The sequence below is a fragment of the Plectropomus leopardus genome, chromosome 14 (genome assembly GCF_008729295.1).
Source record: "Plectropomus leopardus isolate mb chromosome 14, YSFRI_Pleo_2.0, whole genome shotgun sequence".
In the NCBI taxonomy this organism is placed as follows: Eukaryota; Metazoa; Chordata; class Actinopteri; order Perciformes; family Serranidae; genus Plectropomus; species Plectropomus leopardus.
The window spans coordinates 16733317-16759667 of record NC_056476.1 but is presented as its reverse complement, the minus strand read 5'-3'; the positions used below and the strand labels follow the sequence as shown (position 1 = coordinate 16759667).

Genomic DNA, 26351 nt, shown 5'->3' with positions numbered 1-26351 from the left:
ATAAATATAAACTTTTATTGCAGTATGGAGATTTAGAAAAATACATTCACATAATTTCAGATAACAAACATATAATTCAAACTAAGATAAAAAAAACAACAAAAAAAAACAAATGACCATCAGTTTTACCATTTGCCCACGACTCATTTTTGGTATATGACATTAAAGCACTGAGGATACTTCCACTGTAACATCCATTCAAATTGATGGGATAAATCCTGCCAAAGAAAAGTAGTCCACTTCTATGAAGATGCGTGACGCACTGATAGATGTGCATGGTTGGCTGTGAGGCTGAAATGTGCTATTATGGTCACGTATGACAGCGAGGAATTAGGCTCCTGTTGTGAAAAGCGCCGGACACACTTGACAAATGGGCTCCACATTCTTCTCGACTTTCCCTCCAAGCTGACACCCAACAAATGTGCCAGGGACGCTAAAATCTCTGAAGCCTGCAAGAGCTACGACCGAGCTTCCTTTCAGTGTTACTCACAAAACAAAAGTAAAAAAGGCACTAGTGTCCAAAACATGACGTCATGCAAAGAGAGATTATTACAATCTCTTTATAGAAAAATATCATTCATGATTACTGACACTGGGAGAGACACATCAAAATGAAACAGGATATAGTATAGCATCATCACATCTAGTTAACATACTATGAGTTGCAGCGTTATAAACAACACATGAAGGTGTGAGCATGACCTTTGGATCGTCTTGGTCTCACAGGTTGATGATGAGACTTGAAATATGAGTTGTGTGCATTTGTCGAGGTGAGCCAACTCTACAATGTGAAGGCTGTTTGAAACATTGTCATGTCATTATGGTAGTGCAAACGCCAAAACAGACCAATGCCATTGTGTATTTTAAGTAGCAGAAAGGCACAATCGTCTAGTGCGACACTCCTCGTTCATTTGGTGTGATAAAAAGCACAAAAACAGGGGGTTGCAGAGACTCGAGAGAGTTTAAAGTGATAACTGAAGGACACTTTTTTTCCCTAAATCAGCAGCTTTATGTGTTTAATGACCTATTCTCTGTATGTGTGCAGTCCTTTCATGCAGCCGACGCTGTTTAACTGACCGTTTTCAACGCCGAGGCTCTCTCCCTCTTCCCCCTACTGAATGACCTTTTTGGTTTGACCCATATGACGCATTTAGTTTGGAGGAACATCCTGGTCACGTGACTCGGAGGCATTCCAGCACCTGCTTCTGCAGATCAAATCCACTCAACAGGAAGTAGCAGGTGTTGTCTATAAAAATGCACATTTAAACACGGCTGACACACGTACGGCGACTTCTTCTGTCAGCAATGTTTCGTCTCATGAACGGGGCTTTTAAAACATGTCAGACTTTTTATATTTTTATGATTAACTGCCCACCCACAGGGCTCCTCTCTGACTAGAGTGCATTGTAAAAGTCAAATGAACAAAAATAATTTAACATTTAAAGGAAATGAATGGTAAAAAATAAAAATAAAACACACGCACACACACACACACGCACACAAAAGTAAAAAGATTCACCATATCACTGCTTGGGCAGACATGAGTGCTTCTGCAAGAGGAGGTTTGAGGTTAAAGGTCAGCCATGTCCTCCTCCATCTGCACTGTCTGTAGTTTGGCTAGCTCCTTCCCCTCTGCAGCCTCCATCTCCCCACACATCGCCCGCACCATCTCGCTCACGCCTCCCGAGCCCGAGCCATCCACCTTGTTTTCTGAAATGTTCATGTAGTTGTTCATGCCAGGGCCCATCAGGTGTGAGGAGGGCCCCCGGACCTCATGGCCCCCCATATATTCTGTGGGCTGGAGGTGGTGGCTGCTGGGGTCCGTTTGGGCCATCAGTGGCGTGCTGACGGTGAGGGTGGTGTAGACTTCTGGCTCAGGGCTGGACGAGCTGACGGCGGGGACCTCGGTGGTGGAGGCTGGACCTTGGCTGGAGGGAACCTCTTCTGAGTTGGGAGTGGTGTAGCTGAGCTGACCGCTGGGGTCTAGGTGGAGCCCTTGGTGGTACGAAGAGTAGATGCCGCCCTCCAGAGGCTCCTTCTTGATGGCTGGTTGGGTGGTGTTGCTCATGCTGTAGAGGACTGTGCTATGGTGCAGGGACGTCATGGTGAGCTTGTCCTGTTGCTGGAACGAGTCGTCACTGGAGGAACTCACCGCTATGTTGTTCAGAGGCATGGTACCTGTGGTGAAACAACATGGATCAATACACACAGCACCTCCAGTTTAGATCGATTCTCATGGTTGGATCCCCTTCTCCTTCCTCTCAGTATTTTACGTTTCATTTACAGCAGGCCTTGGCCCTGAAATTGCTGTTGTGTGTCTCACACACTTTGTGCTCTTTAAGCTCGACCTCGCGGTGCCCCAGAGAATGAGTGCAGGAGCCTGCCAGGACTCAACAGCAAACTGCAATTTTCTGTTTTTCCTTATTATTCATCGTGGTTTTAGATTCTCTGCTTTATGTCAAAGTAAGTGCTGTAATGGCTGATTCCCTGTTAGTGTGTTTCATGGCCTCTGATTGTCTGAAACATAGTTCCCCTCCTCCCTGCTCTGCAGATCAAGACTGCAATGATGATGAGTGATGGTGACTTCAGAGCTTGTTTTTATTCATCTCTGGGGTTTTCAAAGGACCACCTTCTTCTTCTTCCGTGTGTGTGTGTGTGTGTGTGTGTGTGTGTGTGTGTGTGTGTGTGTGTGGCCCGACACTGTTTCTTGTGTTATGTGTAGTATCGGCCCTTTGGGCTATGGCCCAAACACAGACAAGCCAAGAATAAAGCAGCACAGATATATTGGGTGGATGTAGTAGAGACTTGTTGACAAACCACCAGGGACGTGTTGCACCGGAGTGGAACATTTAAGGAGGGCAAAGGGCACCGCTGATTAGCTAACAGTAACTATAAAAACAAGACCCAAGAATATAGCATCTATATATTGATATAAGAGTAGATTGATTCTGAATTTTGGTTGTTCAAATACAGCAATAGATCTTAATTTAGTCTTTTCCTGGTCCACTATTATGCACTACATACCAGCACTACATTCTGACAAAGTTATAAACTTAAGATAAGAAAACATACGATCCAATTTGATACGACACAGTACTATACAAAACAAAACTATAGGATACGTCACAATTCGATATGATATGATACAATATGATACGATGTTATTAATCCCACACTCGGGAAATTCACATAGATTTTCTTGACAGTGAATGCCTCTGTATCTTTAAGCATTATATCCCCATTTAATGAAATATCAGCACAGTCAAATTACAATTAAGCACTGCAAATTTAATTAGTTATAACCACATTATTTTGTCATTGCCAGCCTTTTCCGCCTCAGTTTATCTATATAACTTCCACGTAATCTCAAAAGTTATTACCAGAGGTGTGAAGTCGAGTCACATTACATTACATGGATTTGAGTCACAAACTTGATTACTTTGGATTCAACTTAAAAAAAGACTTTGACACCAATGACTCATCACTTCACTTAGACTTGAACCTTTTGACCCTAAAACCAATTTGGAAGGATGAAGTTATAGACATTTTTTTCCCAATATAATCAAGATAAGATAAAGACTGGAGAGAAACATGCAGAATTCATTCTACTGTGGTTAATAGTGCAATTTAACAAATAAATACATTTTTAGAGCATTTATATTTTTTGTAAATTTAATATATTATTGATATTAATATATTAATATTGATATTAATATATTATTACTCTGTTGTTAAAATGGCATAATATTTGGTGAAGAGAGCATTATGTCTTGTTTAAGACTCGAAACTCAATGTCTAGGACTTTGGATTGGCCAGCCTTGACTTGTAATTGGTTACTCTAGACTTGGGACTTGTTTGTGACTTTCAAAACAATGACTTGTCCCACCTCTGATTATTACAACCAAACGAGTGTGTACATTGAAATAATCGTGTAGTTTTCTGAACCCACCTTGTTGTGAGGATGATGAGGCAGACGAGAGCTGCAGTGGAGGAAGACCTACGTCGCTGTTGAGTAATGAGCTGCCGTCGCTGTCAGAAACTCCACCTCCTACCTGGACCAGACTGTAGCCGCCCAGCTGCAGTGCACCTGACGAGGAGCTGAACGTGAGCACAGAGGAGCCTCCGTTCTGCGCGGCCATGGTGTGGATGCCCTCCAGCTTCACCTCCGCTCCGTTCACACACCCCGAGTAGGAGGCGTACTGCAGGGCCGAGTCCTCAGCAGAACTGCCCAGTCCCTTCTCCTGTCCTGTCTGCATCTGCATGTCCATACCAGAGCCCCCCAGCAGCACCCCTCCGGACGGCCTCAGTGGGTTGAACGCCAGCGGCTGGATGCCCAAATTGAGCCCATTGAAGAGGATGTTTCCAGGTGTGTGGAGGTAAGACGAGCCACCATTGTGAAACACGGTGGAGGGGGTGTTGCTGGTCACTAAACTTCCGTTGTAGAGACCACCGCTGCTGGATCCAGAGGGTAGCTTGATGTCCCCGATCTGTTGGATGACCACCCCACTGTCCAGAGGCCCTGTTTGAATGGGAAGGGTCCCGTGGGTGATCACCCCGTCTGAGGAGTTAGAGAGGGGCCGGGGAGACAGCTCCTCCTGGCCTTTGCTTGACTCATCCTCTGTGCTGTGGTTTCCATCGGATTCACTGTGGAAAAATGACAAACGCCGTCACAAAACAAAGAAATTGTGGTGAACTGTTGACATAACGTGACTTTAGGCCACTTTTTAAATTAAAGAATTAAATAAAATTGGGAAATGTGAATGTTCCTGATACAGATTTGAGTATTTCCCCCCATTTGAGCACTTTTTTGGCAAAGAGGACACTTTAAAGTACCATTACAACCCAAATTCAATAAAATAGCCTACAATTTGTGTATTGACATTTATTTCCTTTCCACCCACATCTTGCCAGAGTCACATTTGTTGCTGTGTTATTACACAGCTTTGAAGAGCAGCCTGTGTTTGTGAGTGTGCAGCCCTCTCTTACCTCATGGAGAGCTGCAATGACAACAACCAACCAACGTCAACAACCGTGCAACCATTTGGCGCAATAAATTCTGGTGTGACAAACTGTCTGCCAGCACTGGTAGCTTGACAGAACAAATGGCTGAGAGTAGTTATTTGAATTTCTTTCTCAATTTAAAATGATGCTGGGATTTAAAATCCCCTTTTTCCATCTCCATGAAGTCTTAAAGGGATATGGAAGTAGTTGGCACAGATTATTAATGAAGGAGTGTTTTTTTTTTTTTAAAGATTGATCCAAACAGCTGCACCCCCTCCAGCACACACACACACACACACACACACACACACACACACACACACACACACACACACACACACACAAAACATCTCACCCCCACTTCAACAAAAAGATACAACAAAAATAAAACACTAGTTGTAATATATATGAGATGATTTGTTCAAAAATATCCACAGATTCTAAATTTCTTACTAAAAAGTCGTTTCTGAATACTTTTAGCCACTTACAGGGAAACTATACTGGTGTGTGTGTGTGTGTGTGTGTGTGTGTGTGTGTGTGTGAGAGAGAGAGAGAGAGAGAGAAAGAGAGAGAGAGAGGTCACCTCCACCAGGTGTGCGTCAGCTTTGTTCACAGACAGACAGAAACATGAAAGAAGCCACACTTCTATCTGTTTGTGTGGGGGATTATGAAATGAAACGCAGGAGCTGATGGAGGCTCTGAGATCCTTTTTGGTCTGAGAGGGAGGGAAAAAAGTGATTCAAGTGCTGGGATGGGGACACGTGCACGCGCTGCTGTGTGTTCGTCTTTGTCACAACAACATACTACAAACCGATAAAAGAAATGAACTTGTTAACTGAGTGTGTGACAGTCAGATCACTGGAGTGTGGACATTACTGTGTTATTTAGCTGCTTATGGTTTCCATGCCCCTTAGCACCAACACACTTGAAACCGGATCTGAATGGCAACAGCTTCATATTTCAAAACATTAAAAGCATGCTCCAAACCCTTTTTACGCGCACTTTTTTTGTTTCTTAATTGCCAACTGTTAATGATTCACATGTAGTCTTATGAAGGAGTCCGACGGGACATTTTGAGATAAACTGTCAGTCAATGCCTGAGAGTGAATGGTTGTAAACTATAAGCGCCTTTTCCGTGAAAAAAAATTTAAATACTTTGTTAAAATCTACCTGCTTTAATGCGTATTTTACGCACAGACACATTCAGAGAAAGACATGTTTTGTTTGTTTTGTGAAGAATTAGTACCTTTTTGATTGTGCCTCGGACGGGTTTCTGTCTCTCTGCCTCCTGTTCTTGAACCAGTTGCTGACCTGGGTCAAGGAGAGTCCTGTAATTTTGGCGAGGTTTCTTTTCTCGGCAGGAGACGGGTACCTATTCTGGTTGTACAGATCCTTCAGCGCGTTTCGGGACCTCTCCTTGAAACAATACACAGTCTCCTCGCCGTCCCAGATAGTCCTGGGGAGAGGATACTTTCTCCGGATCCGGTACTTGTCCACGGCGCCCAGGGGTCTCCCCCGCGCCTTCTCCGCCTCGGTGTACCGCGCCTTGTACCACAGATCTTGCAGAAAGGTGTGGTTGGACGGGCTGAAACTGTGGTTCTCCAAAATACTGTACAGCTCCTGATAGCGGACCTGGTGGTACGCGACGAGGGCTTGGGCTTTCAGGATGCTTTCGTTGCCGCGGAGCAGGTCACTCTGTGGCAGGGACCACAGGAACCTGGCCAGCCGGTCCACATTGCCCCCCTGCTGTAAAGCTTCGCACACACACGCCACTTGCTCCGGGGAGAAAGCCAGAGAGGAAGCGGCGCTCACCAACAGCTCCGTGCGCACCGCGTCCGTGTTGGGAGTCGCGCGCTCCATGGACAACTCCGCCGCTGCGTCCAGCGCCACAAGCTTGATGCACTCCCGCTTATCCACCTCCTTCACATTTTCCCTCTTGATGTCACTCGCTGTTGTGACTTCTCCGGCAGAAGAAGAAGACATTTTTTTTGTTCAAGCCTTCCCTGGTAAAGTCACTCCTCCCAGCTCGATCAGGTTACCTCCTCGCCATGCGAATGCGATCGGATATCTGACAGCAGCTGTAAGTAGATATCTCTCTCCCCTTTTCCTTCCAACGTGACTTTTACTCTGCGGGGACTGGAGCTGGAAAGAGACACACTGGGGTCTATCTGCAGGAGAGCCACGCGATTGGCCGCCGAGGGCCCCGTTAGGGAGGAGCGAGCGGGATCCAGGCATGAATGTTTGGTTTCCAGCTGTCAGTCATATAACTTACAGTATATTCCCGTGGCTCACCTGTGCAAGGTGAGTGCTTTTGGGATCGTGGGAACGGGATATCCTCGTTGTCTGTCAGGAGCTGACTTAGCTGCGTGCGGAAACATCAGAGCATTTTTATTCCCATATCATGATATGGACACTGTGAAACCTGACAAGCTGATTTTACTTAAAAAAACAAAACAAAACTAGGAAACCAACTACCTTGAATAACCTAAGTAACTAAGCCCTATTAATGTTAATATATTTTACTTATATATAATTGTTGGATTTATAATTTAGTTAGATTTACTTTATTTTGTGAAGTTGTTGCACCCTAAAAATAACTAGTTTAATCTCTTTAAGTTTTGGCAACTTCAGTAAACCAAGTATATTGTGCAATATAAACTAAATTTAAAAAGCTGATTGTTCATTTGAGTTATTTTAACACTGGAGTCTAACTTCATCAATTATTACCATCTATAGGCTACATTGTCAATCCATCAATATGACACATAGGACTTGGCTGTTGGTGATTTAAATGTAAACCCACCTATTAGTGCAATTCTTTTATCACTGTAACATAATATTCTGTCTTCATCATACATAGTTTATTTGAGATGATAAATAACATGATCTTTGCTGAATTATTTCCCCAAACAGTTACACATTCAACCAGACACTTCATGATGTCAGAAGCCCTGGGGAGTAACATCTGGAGAGGTTTTTGGTTTTAATTATGTTCCAGTCGAGGCTTACATTAGATCATGGAATATATGGGAGTATCTATAGGGTACTGCAGTGAAAGCCATAATCAAAACAGCCATTTTATACACTCTCTCTAAATACAACATTTGAGAGGATAAGTGAAAATAAACCACTCAGCTTTTTTACCTCAGACCCCCCTCGGACTCCTTGGGGACCCCCGGGTGTGCCTGCACCACAGTGTGACCACCACTGCTGTCCAAGTCATCATTAAATAGGAACTTCTCTTATTAATGGCGTTTCCCGTCGGACCGCATTCTGTGTGACACAGCGGTTCGCCGCCGGGAAAGTGACAGGAGAGCTGCGAGTTGTTGACATTTTTTCCCACAAGTCTTCTTTATTTTGTGTTGCACAGACAGAAATGGACGACCAGGGGTGTCCGAGATGCAAAACAACCAAATACAGGAATCCTTCGCTGAAGCTGATGGTGAACGTCTGCGGCCACACGCTGTGAGTATTTACACCTGACAGCTTCAAAATACAGGAGTGATGCTAACTCTGCGCGGTTTTTACACACATACTGACACATTAAACCCACAAAGCAGGCGGTTAGCGCGTACTAAAACTAGCTCTATGTGTTTTAAACATTATATTTAACATTATACTCTCTCCCAAATCTTAACATGCGGCAGGTTAAGTTTTAAAAACCGTTGGAGACAGATTTCAAGTCTCGCGAGCTTTTAGCTAACGGTTTGCTGAAAAATGACTTTTGTTGGATATAAATCCTACAGTATTATTGCAAATACAGTATTAAAACTGTCAAATATTGTGTCTCCCACAAGGACTAAAAGTTGTGGTAACAGACAAGTTGTCGCAGCTGATATTCGTGTTTATGCTCTACCTTAACCCTTTGAGACCTGAGCAAATTAGCTTGATTTAATTGAAACACATGGCAAAAGGCAATGAGCAATTTAACAAGAAATGACCCAAATATTAGTCAGTAACAAGTGGCTTGAAAATTACCTGTAAAATAGAGCAAAAACAGAAAGAAAAAGGAAAAAAGTAAAGACCTGGAAAAAAGTGCAAAAAAATTCAAATATTGATCAAATTGAATATTTATTTTTTCCTGTAAAATAATTTTAAACATATGATTATAATCATTAGAGCTATAACATAGACATTTTTTCACCCTTTACAGTTTTTTTGCACTTTACAGGAAATTTCTTGGCAAACTGCTAATTGGCTTTTCCCCCATGTTTTTGACAGAAATCAAACCAATTTGAGGTTTCTGTCGAACAGGTGTAAATGCTTGTGCGAGATCTCTGAATGAAACACGAGAAAACTGATGTCGATCCAGGTTTCAGAGGGTTATTAGTGTTGCATAAGTACTGTTAATCTTGCTCGACATTGTCAATAAACATGGCAGAGATTTAAAGTTAGCTCTAAATCACACTGCATTGTTTGCACCTGACCTGCGCTGCTTTTTTGTACCCCTCTTTAAAAACTGATGATAATAGAAGAGGTCTTCAGATAGGTGCTACTGCTTCTATCATACAATGGTTTTTCTTTTTTTTCTTTGTACAGTTTTTTTTCCCAAAAAACACTAACTCAAACAAAGGCAGCCTGACTGCGCTTGTTGTCTAGAATAACAAATCTTAAAAGCTCTTGTGTCATGTTTATAGAAACTAGACAAACAGACAAAAACGCCTCAAGTCACCAGAACACATAAAAGGAAAAAAAAAACAATATTAATATAAAAAAATAAAAATAAAATTAAAGTAGCCAAGTGTTTTTTTTTGATACATCTATCATTTCATCAAAGTAATGTTAAACAATATTAAAGGAGCCGATCCCCTTACCTAAGTCAGCCTCCCAGTCACGGCCAAAAAAATGTCCCCCGACCTTCATAAATATGTCCTCTTTTCCTGACATTCTGTGTGACCCTTTTATTTGATGCCATTTTATGAAAAGTACACAAAGTACAAGTTCAGAACTACAGAGCATAGGTTTAGGATGGCAGGGAGTAGAGTGGTTAATGAGAAGTGAATATTTTGTGTGTACGTATGCTAAAGTTTAAAGGCCAGAATAAGACAAGAGATCTGTATTAAAAGCTCCCAGCAACTTTATTTGTGCTGCACAATTATTTTGGATTGGATTTTTTTCATCCAGTACCTGTAAAAGTTTTTTGGACGTGCGCACCCTCCACGATGATTGATTGCTTTTGTCAAACTGTAACCAGCAAATGTGGTATTTTTATGTTAAAAGTGATTTGAAGTTAACCACACAACACAATCAATCACAAGTGGAATCATTTAATTTTAAATGACTAGATTGCGCAATAAACAAATGCTATTTATTAACACGCTACAGTTTTCATTGCACGTCACCCCTCTATCAGTACTCAGTAAAACTTGTGTGCTAAACATTTTCTAGTATTCAACCTTGTCATCTGTTTTTTAAAAAATGGTCATTTAAATGAAGGGGACACGGTCTCTATGAGCATCATGCTGTGACGGTGGGTAGCCTGATGAGAGCATCTTTTTCGACCCTGTCTGTTTATTGACCGTACCATCAGGAAGTGGCCGTGCTTTGTCATCAGGTCAGCAAGCTCATAACTCACCGCCTCTGTCTGGATGCAGGGCTACACACAGAAAATTAAAATGATTCTGCAATGAAGCAATTTGGAGAGATGTCCTAGCTGGGGTCACCTTGGATTTGTTCCTCAGAGCGGGTGCAACGGTGAATTAATGCACCACTTGGAAACTGCTGTTCTCTCAAACTGTATTAGTATTTTCATCACTGATGTGATTTGGCTTTTTGTTTGCAGCTGGGTTTCCTCAAGAGTTGATAGATATGGAGGTCTGTACTGTAGCGTGAGCAACGTGTTTCAATTTCACAGTTACTGACTTCCCATTTTGGTGTAATCAACAACTCTGTGCAGAAAAAGTGAATAAGAAAGAAAGGCAAATATGAAAAATATCAAATTAGACACCCAAATGGGTACATGCACATATAGCACCAAGTACAGTTCTTGGTTTCTGCCCAACTCTGCAGAGTGATTTACCTCCGTTTAGTTTTTTGTACCTCTGTTTAGGTTTTTTTCTTCAGTTTTTTGCTTCAGCTCATCATTATGAAGTACATTTTGATTTCACAATGTGATGATTATAGAAAAATGACACCATGGGCTTTAGATTGGTTCCCCATAATCCTTGCTTTCATTGTGCAATTCTGTCCGTCACCAGGTACGATCTCATGTATTTATTTATTTATTTATTTGCACAGTAAAAAACAAAACAGCAAAACATCATCATAATAGAAGGAGATTGTGCTGGTGAGATGCAAAAAACCCTAGAGGCATATAAGAGAATCTCACCTCAAAATAAATTACAAAAGCAAGTAAAGTATCCTACAATAAAATAAAAAGAATAAAGAAAATAATGAGTTTGAATTGCTAGGACAAGAAAAGTTGTCTGTTTTCCCTTTAACTTACAGCAGTGTTGATAATCTGTTAACTGTTTGTCCTGACAAGTAAAAATACTTTTACTGGATCCAGCCCAAATGCTCTCTGCTGCAATGCTGATATTATAATATTATAAGTGTTGTCTTTTCTTGGTTTTAAAGGCTGCATTACAGTAAAGCGATAACATTTTTTTAATTTAAGAGACTTCTTTAACTGTGCTATAATTTGCATTTACCAAGTTATATTATTATATCCACAATACTGATGACTGTTTATCCAGAAATCTCATTGTGTAAATATTTTTTGAAGGCCCCATTAGTTAACCCTACAATATCACTGCAATATCGATATTGAGGTGTTTGGTCAAAAGTAACGTGGTATTTGGTCTTCTTCATATCGCCCAGCCTGAGGCTAAATTAAATTGATTTTTCTAGGTGCTATACTGTATGCAACTGGACTTGCTTGAGTTTCTAGAAGACATTTTGCCTCTTATTCGAGCGAGAAAACTGTGGGTTAAAAGCCTGCGACTCAAATCTGTTAGAACTGAAGAAACCTCTCGGATAAGAGCCGAAACGTCTTCAAGAGGCCTTTGATACAGCACCTAGAATTACCATGACCTGGATGACTGAGAATCTTCACTTAACATGCAGCTGATTGATTAGAAAAAAATAATCCATAGAATAATCAGTGCTGAATGTTATAATTATATAAGTAGTTGGACTTTCTGCACTTGTTCATTCATTTAAATAACATAAATCCTCTCTCTACTTTGGCTTGGTTGAGTGGCCATTCCAGTCTTGGCTGACCAGGCGTTGCATTGCAGTATTGAGCTTCTCCACCACCAGCATGCATCTAAATTTAAACCCCACCACAGCACATTTTGTATCCTTGTCACCGGAGGCATTTGATGTGTGTTATTTATTACCTTTGCACAATGACACCGGACCCATGTCCTTTGGCATTTGACACTGGGCACAGACGGACACAAACGTAGGCGTAGGCATACAGCGGTGATGAGAGGTCTACCCTCTATAGGGAGGTTGACAGGGTAGACACACCTCATTAAGCAGAAGTTCTTGTACTTGGTAGTTAAATGTTCTAGGTTGAGTAATAAAGTGGACAACTTTTTTTTCAGGCATCCAGAGTTTCAGAGTTAAAAGCTTTGTTCAATTTCTTCTTAGATACCGTACCTCCAACACATGGAGAGGCGTAAAATACCTTTGGCTGAGTAATCAGTACTAACGACTGTGCTTAAAATATATAAGGAATAGATCAACAATTTTAGGAATAAACTTATTAGCTCTTTTGCTGAGAGCAAGATGAGAAGATCAGTGCTAACATAGCTACCGATAGGGAATGGTTAATTTAGCATAAAGACTGGAAACAGGGGAAATGGCTAGCCTGCTTAAAAAGTCTGCCTACCAGCACCTCGAACTCCCTGCAGATTGTTGTCCTTCATCTCAGTTGCTACACACATTAAAATAAAAAGATATAACAAATTGATTAGTGAGCAGGAGTGCTCGGAGGCAGATCTTTGAAGCTTTTGACACGAAGGCAAACTGTTTCCCCTGTTTCCAGTCTAACCCCCTCCTGGCTGTAACTTTATATTTAACAGACAGACATGAGATTGTTATTGATCTTCTCTTCTTAGTCTAGGCAAAAATACTAATAATAATATTTTCCAAAATGTTTCTTTAAGAGAGAAGTCAGCTGTAATTTCCTCAGGGCATCGCTGTAAAACACGGCCGATAGAGTGCCGCAGGAATGAGCCCTAAAACCTGCTGCTCTCCTGCTTCCCTCGTCTCAGAGTCATTGGGGTTTTGGTTAAATGCCTGAAATAAAGTCTATGGTTAACACAAGGATAAGAGACTTTCATGTTTTAAACTGAGACATAAAAATTTGTCAGTAAATACCCAACTTGTGAAATTTGAAGCGTTTATGTGTTTTAAAAAAGGTGGCTGCTAATAAGTTAAGGCTACAGAACGTCATCACGCCGAACACGGCTTTACAGCCTCGTTGCGTAGGAATATTAAGTCATGCAACCGTAGTCTACTTTGTTTGCAGCCTAACGTTGATTACTTCTGCCAATAGCATTTGTGCTTTAAACTTTTTTAAAGTGTTGTTGATTTGTTATTACTGAACAAAAGGTGTAAGTATCATTAAGCTTATTTTTAGCAGTGATCCAAATCCTGTGGAAAAAAGTGACTTTTTGTGGAGGGAACCAGGCTTCTGTTACTTTTGGCTCTTACCTTACAGTGTGCGTCCATAGTGTTTTTACATTTTTTTGATTTCTGTTTTTATTTTGAGGAACATTGAAATGATTATATAAAAAAATGTTCAATTAAAATTAACTGTGGGAGAAATACTTCTGGAACCCGTGTCTCTGCTCACTTTGCTTTTCTACAAAGTACACCAAATCTAAGCTTTATTTTGTTAAGATCACACACGCTTATGCTTGCTTCCTGTGTAAGCAATCACACTCCTGAGCCTCAGCATTTTTTGACCGTGCTGCTGCAGGTATTGGAGGTCACAGGGCAGGACGGAGCGTCATAGCGGGTTTAAGTTTGACACAAAGCCAGTTCTTGTTTTTTCTAAACTCAATCTTTCCTCTGTGAAGATGATGAGCTTTGTGGCAGAAACAAGTGAATCCAGCTCCTGTGTGTTTATAGTGCTGTTTAGTTTTGCTCTTTAAAGAGGAGGCAAAGATGCAGGCAATGTCACCAAAGGGTGGTGGGGGTGGCTGTGGCAGAGAGGCCTCTTTGCTGAGCCAGGACCCTGTTTACCCTCCTCTTACCACCCCCTTCTTTGACCTGCTGACAGCTGCAGATGGGAAAGATAGGAGCCTGGAGCTCTGAGGGGGACAGGTGAGAGAGGGAGGAGTCAGGAGTACTCAGTCAGCGACAACAGCCCTGGGACACAGAGGTGGCAAGCTGCTCGAGATCTGTCGGCTCACTTAAATGTCTGCTCAGTATGCCGAGCAATACAGCTTTGACTTGGCAAGAGATTTCAGAGTCCCCCTTTTGATTACAAATTGCAACAGGCAAACAACCCGAAAGCTGTCACTTTTAGAGAAGGCGCATTTCGGAAGAAAGAAGGCAAATTGACTCTAGAATCTCCTCCCCTCCCTCTCAGACGTTCACCTCCTCGCTCTAGAGTTACACAGGATTTCCCCTTTGGAGAGTTCTGTTGTGTGGTCCATTTATGGGGCAGGGGGCAAGCTACGCCCCACTCCTTGCCCCATGTTGATGAATGGGCTCTTTGTGGGCCTGTGGAAACAAGCAGAATCCCTCCATCTACCTCCATATGGCCAGGCCTATACATCTCCTGTAGCCTGGGGCCGCAGTGAACATCTGCCTCTTCCAGGGTGCACTTGAGCTCCTCATGCTCTGAAACACCAACTGGACAGCGCAGATGTTTCTGTCTGTTGTTCAGCTTTTATTTTTATGTTGTAGCTTCATCAACGCCAAGCAAAACTGGCTGTAAGAGAGTATCATGCAATGCAATTTCTATGTTTGTTGTATGCATGTGAAAGCTTGGTGTCACACTTGGCAGTCTGGGCTTGTTTGACCCATATCTGAGACGCCAAGCGTAAACAGCCAAACTCGATGGCTCTGCAGTTTCTCCTCTAACTGCTTTTTTTTTTTTTGTTTGAATCCTGCTGATGAAGTGAAATGTCTGTCATGATCATTCTAATCTGCTCCATCCCCAGAGAGCTTTTGACTAGGCACCACCGTCTCAAGCCTTTGGAAAGAAATGACTCAACCATACCATCAATGATGTATGGTGAAAAATCTGTCTTTTTCCCATAAACTTTGCTATATTTTATAATGAAAACTGTCGGCGCTCAAAAGCAGATAGTGACACATGGAAACCAGATGTTGTCCATTTTTGTGAAGGTGGTCACAAGCAGGAAGGTGAATTCCTGTGGAAATAAAGCTCCGCAGAGACTTAATTAAAAGCGCGAACTGTGCAAACGTTTATCCAGGCCTCCACCCCATCAGGGGAGATTTAGGAACATTCCCATTGTCTTCAGTGTCCACTCCTCACTTGAGTGTGACTGATGGGTAAACGCCTACCTGCATAGAGGTGTGATTGATGGCTGAGCTCAGGGTTTTGCCCTCAGGTAGGTCTGGCAGTTGCCATGGAGTTATGTCGTCATGGTGCATGAAGTAAACCTTCCTGTTTGAACCTGGGCTTTACCTGACATTCCTCGACACCTTCTGAAGAGTGTTTTTGCCATAGAGTAAAATGAGTAGAAAAGACATTGAAGAGTTTGCCATTGGCAGTTGACTAGTAAAAAAGAAAATGGCAATTGTTTTAGTTAATATGATGTTAGCACACGTCAGTGAGGTGAAAGTGTGTCACTCACTAGTTTGAGTACACTCTTTTGGCCTATTCTGACACCTATTTTCCATATTAAACAGAAAAATAAAACGATGCACTAATCCAATCCACTAATCTCTTTCACCGAACTAAAATAAACACTAGCTTTACTGACTTGCAAACTCATTGTAAAACACACTTAGTTCAAACTTGACAGAAATGAATGAAATTAAACTCACCAAAACCTGTCTTGTTAGTCATCGATTAGTTAGTCCACTGCTTCAACAATCACCATCGCTGGTTTTGTTGAAATAAATTCTTAATTCACAGAGTTAACTGTGAAAAATATGCTGACTTTACATGCTGTTTATCCCTACAGTCTCTATGGCTCTCAGCTGTCAGCTGAGCAGCTGCTCTCACTCACTCTTGGGAGGGAGCTATAGTACATCATATTTCATCAAACATAAATTAATAGCAACCAAAGAAATCACAGTTATGGTGATATCTTAAAAGTAACAGGTTGCTTATTTGAAAACGCTACTACTCCACTGCTCATTTGATCATTACTGCAAAACCTTCCCTCTGTGAGTTTGTCAGTCATGACCTGAAGCAGGTTGGTTTGTTTCTTTGTGCCTCCTTTGCGTTTTTACACAGAACCAAATAACAGCGTTATCATTATGCTTGAGCGTGTGATTTTAGACAGCATGCAGGCATCACAGAATCAAAAGAGGTGTGACAGGCGTGACTTTTGACACAACAGCATTGACCTTTAGTGTGACATATAACATGCATCAGCAGCACTTTATAATCCATAACAATGGCATAACATGGCAATAACAATCATTTACCATCTCTGTTATATGGTGGATGATCTCTTCCTCCACTTGGAAGTTAAGGAGCTTCTGGATTTCACTATTTTTCCCAATTCGCTGACATTTGTGGCTGCTCTTCTTCTTTGAGATAACTGCTAACTGAAACTAGCTGCTTTATAAATCTTTAGCAGCGGGTCACACACTTACCATATCATCAAAACTTCAGACCCGTCCTGCCCATGATCCCATCCTGCTGGCTCTGTCTTATACAGATGCCACTTTGGTGCTGTTACTACCTCCGATGGTGGCAAGACCACTCTGTCACCCCAACTGTACTGCGAACGTACCTTGTTGCAAAGCAGTGTGATATTCCCTCTTTGAACAGGCAGCGTAAAAGGAGCCATGAAAATAGCGCCCACCCAGCCAATACCATCCTATTATGTTGATTTGAACGGGAATGTCCATTCTACTCATTTTATTACTAAGGTTACTGCCTCTTTGTTCAGGATTGTTAAGGTGGAGAGTGGCATGCTCTTTACTGAACAGAATTAGCTGAGGACCTAAAGGCTGCCTGAAAAACTCATCATGACCGTGCTGTACTGCTACATATTTTGTCTTGGAAAGTAATGGTATCCATTAAAAAGATTTACAAGAGATACTTTGATCAATAACTGCCTAGATTTCCATGGTATTTGAAAATGTGGCTTAAATGTCTCCATAATACAGCTTCCTTTCATTTAGGCACTGTGTCAGGAATAATAATGGCCTTTTCTGGCCGAAAAAGGAGAAAGGGTGGAATTATTTGAGATGTAAAATTTATATATTTAGGTAAAGGAAAGCCTTGGCTAATGACAATTCATTTTAAATACTCAAATGTACCAATGAAATAAGAAATACATAAAACACTGTCCATCTGTGTTTCTTTGCCTCAAATTACGTAAGACGTAGTCCATTCTCATAATGATAGACTACACTGTGAATTACAGAGCTGGATTTTATCATATTATGCAACGTGGCATGACTGAGGTCTGTTGAAATAACAATAAAGCAAATGTTTTTCCAGTGCAGACAGACACACCACTGATGGGGTGTCAGACTAATTTCCTCTTGTCTGAGAGTCGGAGGCAGCCTAATCGACATTCCAATCATAATCCCAGCCATCTTTGAGCACTCAGAGGAAATATTCATATGCCCCATTATCACCCACTGCGCCTGATGATAACTTACAGACATGAAAAAAAAAACAACACACATTTGCTTTACTGTGAGGAAAATTGTATTTCAGCACCCACACAACTGACTCTCAGGCCTCCCCATGAGGATCACCTCCGGAAACATCCAACTCAGCTTGATGGTATTTTCTGTTACGTTGTCCCCTCTCCTCCACAGATGCGAGAACTGCGTGGAGATGCTGTTTGTGCGTGGCTCGGGTAACTGCGTGCAGTGCGACACACCCCTGAGGAAGAGCAACTTCCGTGTGCAGCTCTTCGAAGACCCCACTGTAGATAAGGAGGTAGAGATTCGCAAGAAGGTGCTGAAGATGTGAGTGAGGGGGACCAGGAGGGTGTGGGGTGCCGCTCTGCGTGTTTATGTGTCATCTCATGCCTCCTCCCACTTCTTAAGCCACCTTTGTCTTTCTCATTACACTGTTTGTTTTGTAGACAATGAGTCTCCCCGGGGGGGCTCAAACGGGAAGGCTCTTTCCCTGCCAGGTTTTTACTTCTCAGCCCCTCCCTGCCTTCCCTCGCTCCCTCTCATCTACTCTTTAATAGCCCCTTAATTGACATCTAATGTGTGTCTATTAGGCTGTATGCAGACATGGTATTTTAAAATGGTTGATTTAATGGAGGCTATTAATGTCGGTGCATATTTGCTTTCATCAGGTTTTACTATTTGTCTCATCAGTTCTGTTCTTCCTCTGCAGATACAACAAGAGAGATTTTGACTTCCCCAGCCTGAGAGATTATAACGACTACCTGGAGCAAGTGGAGGACATAGGTAGGACACACTTAATGCTATCACGTCTGGACTCGCAACCCACCATAAGCTTTTAGCTTGGATGTTTTAAGAGAGCTGGGTGTGATGCGGCCAGTCTAACCTGGTTTGTTACATAAAACCATCTGAGTTGCCATCATTGAACACTGTTTGGAAAGGGCAGACACTTCAAAAAATACTAGGCAGGTGATGGGAGAAAACACACATCTCTGACAGAAGCTGAAGACAGGTGGGAGAAGAGCAAAAACATCTTTTCCATTGAGAAAAAGCTTCAATGAAGAAAAACTCTTCAGTTCTGATATAACTGATGCTATTGCAGCATCGGAGAGATATTAATGTAAATATCAGGTATTCAGTTCCTGTAATGAATAGATAGAATTAAGCCCTCAAACGTTTGCTAGGTCATAGGTTTGGTTCCAGAATTTGCACCAGTGATATTATGTTTACACTCTAATTTGACTACCTCCTCAGTTTTTAACCTTATAAACCCTCAAATTTCCCCTTAAAGAAATACTTAACACCTGCAAAATGACCATTGGTTTATCAATTATTCACCTCGTGTTAACACTAAGTAACGAAGAAAACATTGATTTTCTTGCCTGCCTCCTCGGTGAGGGGAGAATCCAAAAATGACGAACGTTCTTTAATTAAACTAAACTGGGTCTGTGCAAAACTATATGAAAACATCCATTTACAAACACTTGCACAACTTTTGCAGTATAATCCTCCCCACGGATTATCGCTTCAACATTATGATCTAAGAGATGTCAGTACAAACAGTCTTGTGCACAGCCAATCATCCTGCCTGGGTGTGCACGTGCGTTTGAACTCTGTTCAAGTAAAATCCATACATACGCGTGTGCTTAGGCACAGTCAGAGTGCGCTACTCTTAGTCAGAAGTTTTTATATGTTGAATGTTAAACTGAAAATGCATGTGTTTGGGAAGCACTAGATACATTAGACTTTTCTTATACTGCAAGAGTTATGTGAGAGTTTGTACACACATTTTTCAGTATATTTTTGTTGTTGTTAAACACAGAACCAGTTTATTTAAATTCATGAAGAACGTTACCTTTTTTGCATTCTTCACTCACCTGTGGAGGCATGTTTGGAAAGTTTTCTTCACTAATTCAGAGCAGCACTCAGTGAGTATCTAATACACACGGTCATTTAGCATGCAGAGTATTCTTTTAAGTGGCTTTTCAAGTTATAATTTTTTTACCCTAAAGTTTGACAATAGCATAATTGTATGTACACCTTCTGTATCCACTCACTCCAGTGTGTCGGTGAAAATCTACAGTATCTCACTAAGTTCAGAGAAACATTGAATTTCCAGATGTCATTTTTTTAAGGCTGAACTATTCCATCAAATGGAAAATACTACATATCTTGAAAATCATTTTATAGACTTTTCCCAGGATTTCAGCTGCACATATTTGTTATCTCTGGAACTCTTTGGATCCAGACCATAGTTGAAAATAATAGTACTTCGAACAGTGCGTGGGAACAGGGTTATTATTTAATAATGGGGATAACCACACACATTTACAAACAGTCTCTCCTTGAATGACATTCACGGTGCTGCACACAGTTGTTCACATAAAAGGTAAGCTGAGAGAGAAGTTTAAACTCTGGCTCCTTTCTCCCCTCCACACATCTGGTCAATCAAGGTGTAAATTGAGTATGGATGTCAGATAGTTAGGTTCAGATGGTTACAAAAATAGTTGGACACAGACCCCCTAATATGAAAAATGTGGGGAGAAGGGGTTCCTGAAGCTGTTTGACCAACCATCAAAAACTTATGATGTACTATTCAGTCCCCTTAATGGTGGTTTTTGTCTCATCCTTGCAGTCTTTAACCTGACAAACAACATTGATGTGGAGAACACCAAACTGCAGATGGAGCAGTACCAGAGGGAGAACAAAGATCTCATCCAGAGGAATAAGGCTAAACTGGTAAACACAGTGTATTTTCCCATACATGCATAATATCTTCATTAATAATGATAATAAGCTCTTAAATAAACACTGGTGGGAGCTTTTGTTTGCTCGTTCCCCACCTTGTAGAAGTCAGAGTGTAGGATTAAGTACAATATGGCATCACAAGAGCTGGTGAAAATTCAGCCTTGTGGGTAAAGATGAAATTTAAAATTTTATACACTACATATTATTGATAATTATTACATTTTTTTTTAGAATTGAGTATTTTTTAGTATTTATTTTGAAGAGTTTTTATTTTTCCTGTGGATAATTAAAGATGTGCTTTATAATGTTGTCTGTGGTCGTGTGAGGTTAGCTGTGTACGAACCACAGTAATAAATGTAATTTCCTTTGAAGGATTGATAAAATATCTATCTATCTATCTATATGATGCAAGTTTTTGCAACATCCCTGTTCTCCTCAGACGCGTGAGCAGGAGGAGCTGGAGGAGCTGCTGTTGCTGGAGCAGCAGGGCAACGAGCAGCGGAGGCTAGAGCTGCTGCAGGAGGAGCAGAGGCAGCTACAGGTCAAGAGGAAGAACAAGCAGGCTCTGCTGGATGAACTGGTGAGATGCACACATGTCGCATGTACATACTGTATGTCCACAGTCTGGTGAAGCAAAGAGCAGCCACGTTATGACAGATGTTCCATGTCTGACATACACAGATGAACACACACACACACACACACACACCCTCAGCCTGAGGGTTCATGGCTGTGAGATCATTAAAAGATTATTACCAGTCATTGTGCTGCGGACTGCATTGTTCTCATTCTGTGATTCCAAAGCCTCCTGGCTCCATTGTGTTGAGCTGCTGGCTTTGGAAGTGATTGTTCCTGCAGAGCGGGCTGCTGAAGGACCATCACAGATAGCAAGCTAAGCTGTGTGTTTGTTTGTTTAAGGCACAGGGCCTGTTGACTGTAGGCAGATGAGATCAGCTCCTACCCCTCCCCTGGGGGTACGGTCCTGAGCTGTGACATCTGTACGTCCCTGTGGTCAGAGAGCTCACTGTTATCACGCACACATACTTTTAAATTCCTTGTTTCTGTCAGCTGAAACAGTGATTAACTAGTCCATAAATCACATCACTGGAACTTGTAACAAACTTCTTTTTCTTCTTTCTTTATTAAAATTTTTATTTATTAACCTTTTTCCTCAAGATTTTCGTTAAATGAGCATCATATTAACAATATTAGATATTGGCTTGATTTCTATCAGAAACATGGGAGGAGTGCGATGAGCAAATTAACAAGATATGGCCCAAGAAATAGCAAGAAATTAGTAAAAAGTTGTAAGAAATAAAAAAAGAAAAAAGAAAACGACCTTGAGAAACTGCTCAAAATTCATATATTTTTTCCTTTTTTCTGTTTTCCTGGTCACCTTTTACTAATATTTTGCATTTGCGTTGTATTTTTTTTTGTATTTGTTACTCATTATGTTGTTTCCTGTGTTTTTGAAAAAAAAAAAATCAAACCAATTTTCTCAGGTTTCAGAGGTTAATTGCTCATGAAAGGCATCTTAATGCAGCACAAGAAAACTGATGTCCATCCAGGTGTTAAAGGGTTAACCGAGTGATAGAAAGTGTCATACAAGTGAAAGTGATAAATGTTTGCAGTCAGACCAGAATATTAGCGTTGACACGCATTAAATCGCTTTTGGTTTATTGTTTAATGCTAAGACACTTCTAGACTGTCCTGCCGTTGCTGTCCACCCCATCAAAAATGTCCTACCTTTTCAGTGTATGTGTCCAAGCTTGTGTTCTTAGACCTCTGTGCTTGGCAACACTCCACTGGAGAAATTGAAATGTCCGACCTTGCATTTAATGGAGGTGAAGGCTGTGCAGTGCACTTGAAGTAGCGTCCCCTGCAGTGCCACAGTTTTGTTGATATGGCTTGCATCAATAATGTGGCTGATAGCCTGAAAGCACCCCAAGCAGATGTGGAGGCGGGACGAATTGCTACAGCTACAGAAGGGGAAGGCCTCAACATATACATGTGTCAGCTGTTTGCTGAGCAGAAAAGTTCCTGATGAAGCACTTTGTCACATGTTTCGCACACTTAGATTAACACTCTCATGAAATCCCATTTGTTTCTCCAGGAGCAGTCTCAACTTCCTGCCACCATCTTGCTTGCCCAACACAAGGTCCGTGCTGCCAAGCTGGAGACTGAAATAGAGCAGCAGAAACAGATGGTCAAACCTACCAATCTGTTTTCAACTGGAATCCATATGGTGAGTGACACTCTTAAGGTTTATCACCTCTTTAACCCAGTTTATATATATGGATTCAAAGTGACTCCGGCCTGTACTCTGAACATAAAATGAGCTGTGTCTGTGGTAGTGTTCATTTCTAGTACTTGTGAGACAGTGAATTAACATCCACTAAGGCCAGCTGGAGTCAGGCTCCATCCACACTAATGGGTTTTTAGTTTTTAAACATTGAATTATTACTACGTTTACTCCCAGCGCCCAAACAACAGAAACCTTTTTAAACGTTGCTGTCCCAGTTTTAGTTTGAATTCTCTGGAGATACATATGAAGCCTCCTACAGATTGAGATTTTAGTAATCTTATATCAGTTTAGTGCAAGCTACACTGTATGACATGGATCCAATAAACCTGGGTAAGACAGCAAGGTCGATGTATGTAGACTGTACGATGACGATGTTTGCTGAATCACAGGCTATGATGTAGGTCCATTGAAGTCAATATGCAAGAACATAACATCGTCAGCGTGTGTAATTCATCTCCGCTGCTATAGTGGCAAGAGAAAAATGAAAACGAACATGGATCGAGCCCTCTCTATAGTGGCATTTGTGTGTGTCCAAAAAAAAGAGGCCCCTTTGGCAACGAGAGCTTGATGAATAGCATCTGATAGCATTTAGCAATGTTGCGCTAATCAATGCATCACTTCATGCTAAATTTCTATTAGTTGGTCAGTAGACGAAGGTCGTAATCCCAATCTGTCAACCCAAATTTCTGACACTGTCAGATTTTTATCCCAGGTTGTCTTTGATCACAAGTCTGTGACAACAGCCATCCTTGAACCCCTCTCACTGTGCGACTTAGGACCACCAATTTAGAGCCACGACAAAAGATATCATCACGTTTCTTTCACGTTTGTTATGTTTCGTCTGGGACAGCCCCATTTTGCTGTGTTTACTGTGCTATAGTCTGCGTGGGCTGAAACGATGGAGACTTTTCCAAAAGATGGCGCAGACCACCATATTCACCTTCCGACTGGGTCTCGTCAATCACAACTTGTCAAGTCAAAACATTACAGCGAGGTCGACATACTTTTTTGTGATTTTATCCGTGTGTGAGTACTCCTTTCCCATTGCCACTGCTTCCTCTGGCAGTGGATAATGCTCATAGTACTGCACTCATATGTCACAATAATTACTTTGCAATGACTCTTAATCTGGTGTCTGCGACTGTCTCATACCCATGTGTTTCTCTCAGTAATGGTTCCTCCTCCCAGTTGGTCCAAGCAGAGAAATCTCTGGTCTTATTTTTGCCATCTCTGTTGTGGGTGTGAGAAAATATTGATACACTGGAGTATTGCGATATTATGTCGTGTGATGCTATACCAAGTGTCAAAAAAACAGATCTCACTGCTTGGATTGCATTAAAAAAAAGACTGTTTTTATACATCTGTTGGCATGTGCTTTATACTACAAAAGTGTTTCCTTAAATTAGTTTAGTTTTTTTTTAAAAATTGCAATTTGTATTTGTAAGTGTTTTCTGCAACTAAGCAATCTGCCACGGAGTACACAATATGTGTTTCCTTTACATTGGCATGTGCATGCTCAGTGTTTCAGGCATTTTAGTATGAACAGAGATTATTTTTGAAACGTTTTTGTATATGGAGATCATTTTCAGTGTGGACATGGCCAAAGATCCATACATCAGTTTGATGACTTATAAGATGCCAAAACACTTGGCGGTTGTTTATGTGAAGAAGCGTTTTATATCTCTGCAAAGTTATCGCAGCAGCAATTAAAAAGTAATCTACCGGGCAAGTGGAAAAGTTGGGCCGGGGAGGACACTATTTCACACAGGGTTAATGTCGGTCTGAAAACAACCTTAGCATGCATTTGTCAGAGCGGTCTTTGCTGCTTCAGGTGAAAGCTGTGTGAGCACAGTGAAACATGAGAGCTTGAAGAAGCTATAGGTACTATAAATATCAATTGGCAACTATATTTACAATGAGCCCCTGCAGGTTAAGGTCACATGGTTGTGTACGTCTAACACTGGTGGTGAGGGGGGTCTGGTGGGATTTTAGCTCAGTGCTAATTTAAACTTCATGTGGAGTGCCTGCTGACAATAGAGCGAAGATAACAGTCCAGACCTTCAAAGGGAGGATGTCCCTCCGTGTCTGGTGCTTCTTCAGTGTGGGAACAGGGCCCTCACCCCTTCAGTCATGTCATCACATTCCTGTGGGCGAACGGTGGGACCCACACAGAGAGCATGTGGGCTCAGGGCTCTGGCCGCTGCAAGCTCTTGCTTTGTGCTCACCGTGTCTTGAGAGACCTTCCATTTGGCTATCGCTCGGATTTTCAGTCGTTTATTTTCATTTTACTGAGATGAGATAGGCAGTGTCATCACCCCCACCCCCTCCCCAGCAACCCTCATGAGGCATGGTTGTCTTCCCACAGTTCAGTGATGCGTGGGAGAGATATCTGCTTAGTACTCACCTATAAGCTCAAGCAGGAGTAAGGTTTTGACATATGCAGGTACAACCCAACCCTCTCTTTCTAACATGTTTGCTTGGCCATTTTAATGTGTTTTCCACTGGTATTGCTCTTTGAAACATCTTGGATAAATTGGTGGGACTTTACAAAAACATTCATTTACTCATTAAACCCCAAAGAAACAACTGGTTCATCCACCACCAGTGGAAAAGCATTGAACTGATCCAAATGGAAGATTTGGTACTCTGACTCTTACACCCTTGATATACAGCGTGAAGTTAAACTTGCTGATGGAGAGAGAAACAGCATGATCGTGTTGTTCTTGGCTTCATCTGTGGCTGTTTTTCCTTGCTTCTTTCTTCCCATTTCTCTTCATCCTCCCGTCCCCGAGCTCCTGTTGGTGTAGCAGAGCTCTCACCATGCATCTGCTGTGTTGGACCGAGAGACGTGAGTCAGGGGAACGTGTGGGTTTGGATTTCCCTTCACTTCAGAGTCCATAAGAATGACTTCTGTTTGACTTGGTGCTGTTTCAGCGCAGAGCGGTGGATTCCTGCAGATTGCTGGAATTCATTTATCTGCTAGCTTGTGGTCCCTTGTTCCAAGCAAGGGTTCAGTTTTTCTTCAGCAGAAATTAGGGGAGGCAAATGTAAAAACACATTTCTTAAGCTGGGCCACATTTCCATGATATGCCTTACCTCACATTTAAGCTGATTTGTGCTTCTCTCTTCACTGACAGGAATTTCACTTAGTGTTGAAATGTCATCGGACAGAAATTAATGGGCAACCATTTTGATATTCAGTCACTTAAAGTGTTTTGCATGTTCACACTTAAGAAAGGTTAGCTCAAAAGTTCAGTTCACACAGATTAAATTGAACTAGATCTCATTCATTATTTTGAGCTAAGTTCACAGTCCTTAAAAATTAACTTAACTTGAAATCTTTCTGTCATCATTCACTAGCAGATGTTTTCCAAGACTGATTGGATGCTTTTTACTCGATGTATGGTTTGATGATGTGGATGATGTTTAGACTGTTTTTCTGTTGAAATCTGTTATTTACTGATTTATTCATAAGATTCATAAGATAACTGCTGTAAAACAGGCGATGTTAACTATGGCAGGAGTTAAAAACACT

At 41.5% G+C, this 26351-nt stretch overlaps 2 protein-coding genes across 2 annotated transcripts in view; one reads left to right on the top strand and one right to left on the bottom strand.

Moving 5' to 3' along the window:
• Window positions 1-7096, bottom strand: six4a (SIX homeobox 4a). Its single transcript, XM_042501504.1, has 3 exons — window positions 6248-7096; window positions 3950-4644; window positions 1-2178 (listed from the first exon to the last, which is right to left on the bottom strand). The coding sequence occupies exons 1-3, from the start codon at window positions 6982-6984 to the stop codon at window positions 1571-1573; spliced, it is 2040 nt and encodes a 679-aa protein (XP_042357438.1). The 5' UTR covers window positions 6985-7096; the 3' UTR covers window positions 1-1570.
• Window positions 7097-8292: 1196 nt separating this feature from the next.
• mnat1 (MNAT1 component of CDK activating kinase) overlaps window positions 8293-26351 on the top strand; it is a 45239-nt gene continuing 27180 nt past the window's right edge. Inside the window, exons 1-6 of the mRNA XM_042501250.1 lie at window positions 8293-8466; window positions 17941-18093; window positions 18476-18549; window positions 20399-20502; window positions 20951-21091; window positions 22625-22756. Of these exons, the coding sequence (XP_042357184.1) occupies window positions 8378-8466; window positions 17941-18093; window positions 18476-18549; window positions 20399-20502; window positions 20951-21091; window positions 22625-22756 (693 nt within the window). The 5' untranslated portion in view covers window positions 8293-8377. The remainder of the gene's footprint in view (window positions 8467-17940; window positions 18094-18475; window positions 18550-20398; window positions 20503-20950; window positions 21092-22624; window positions 22757-26351) is intronic.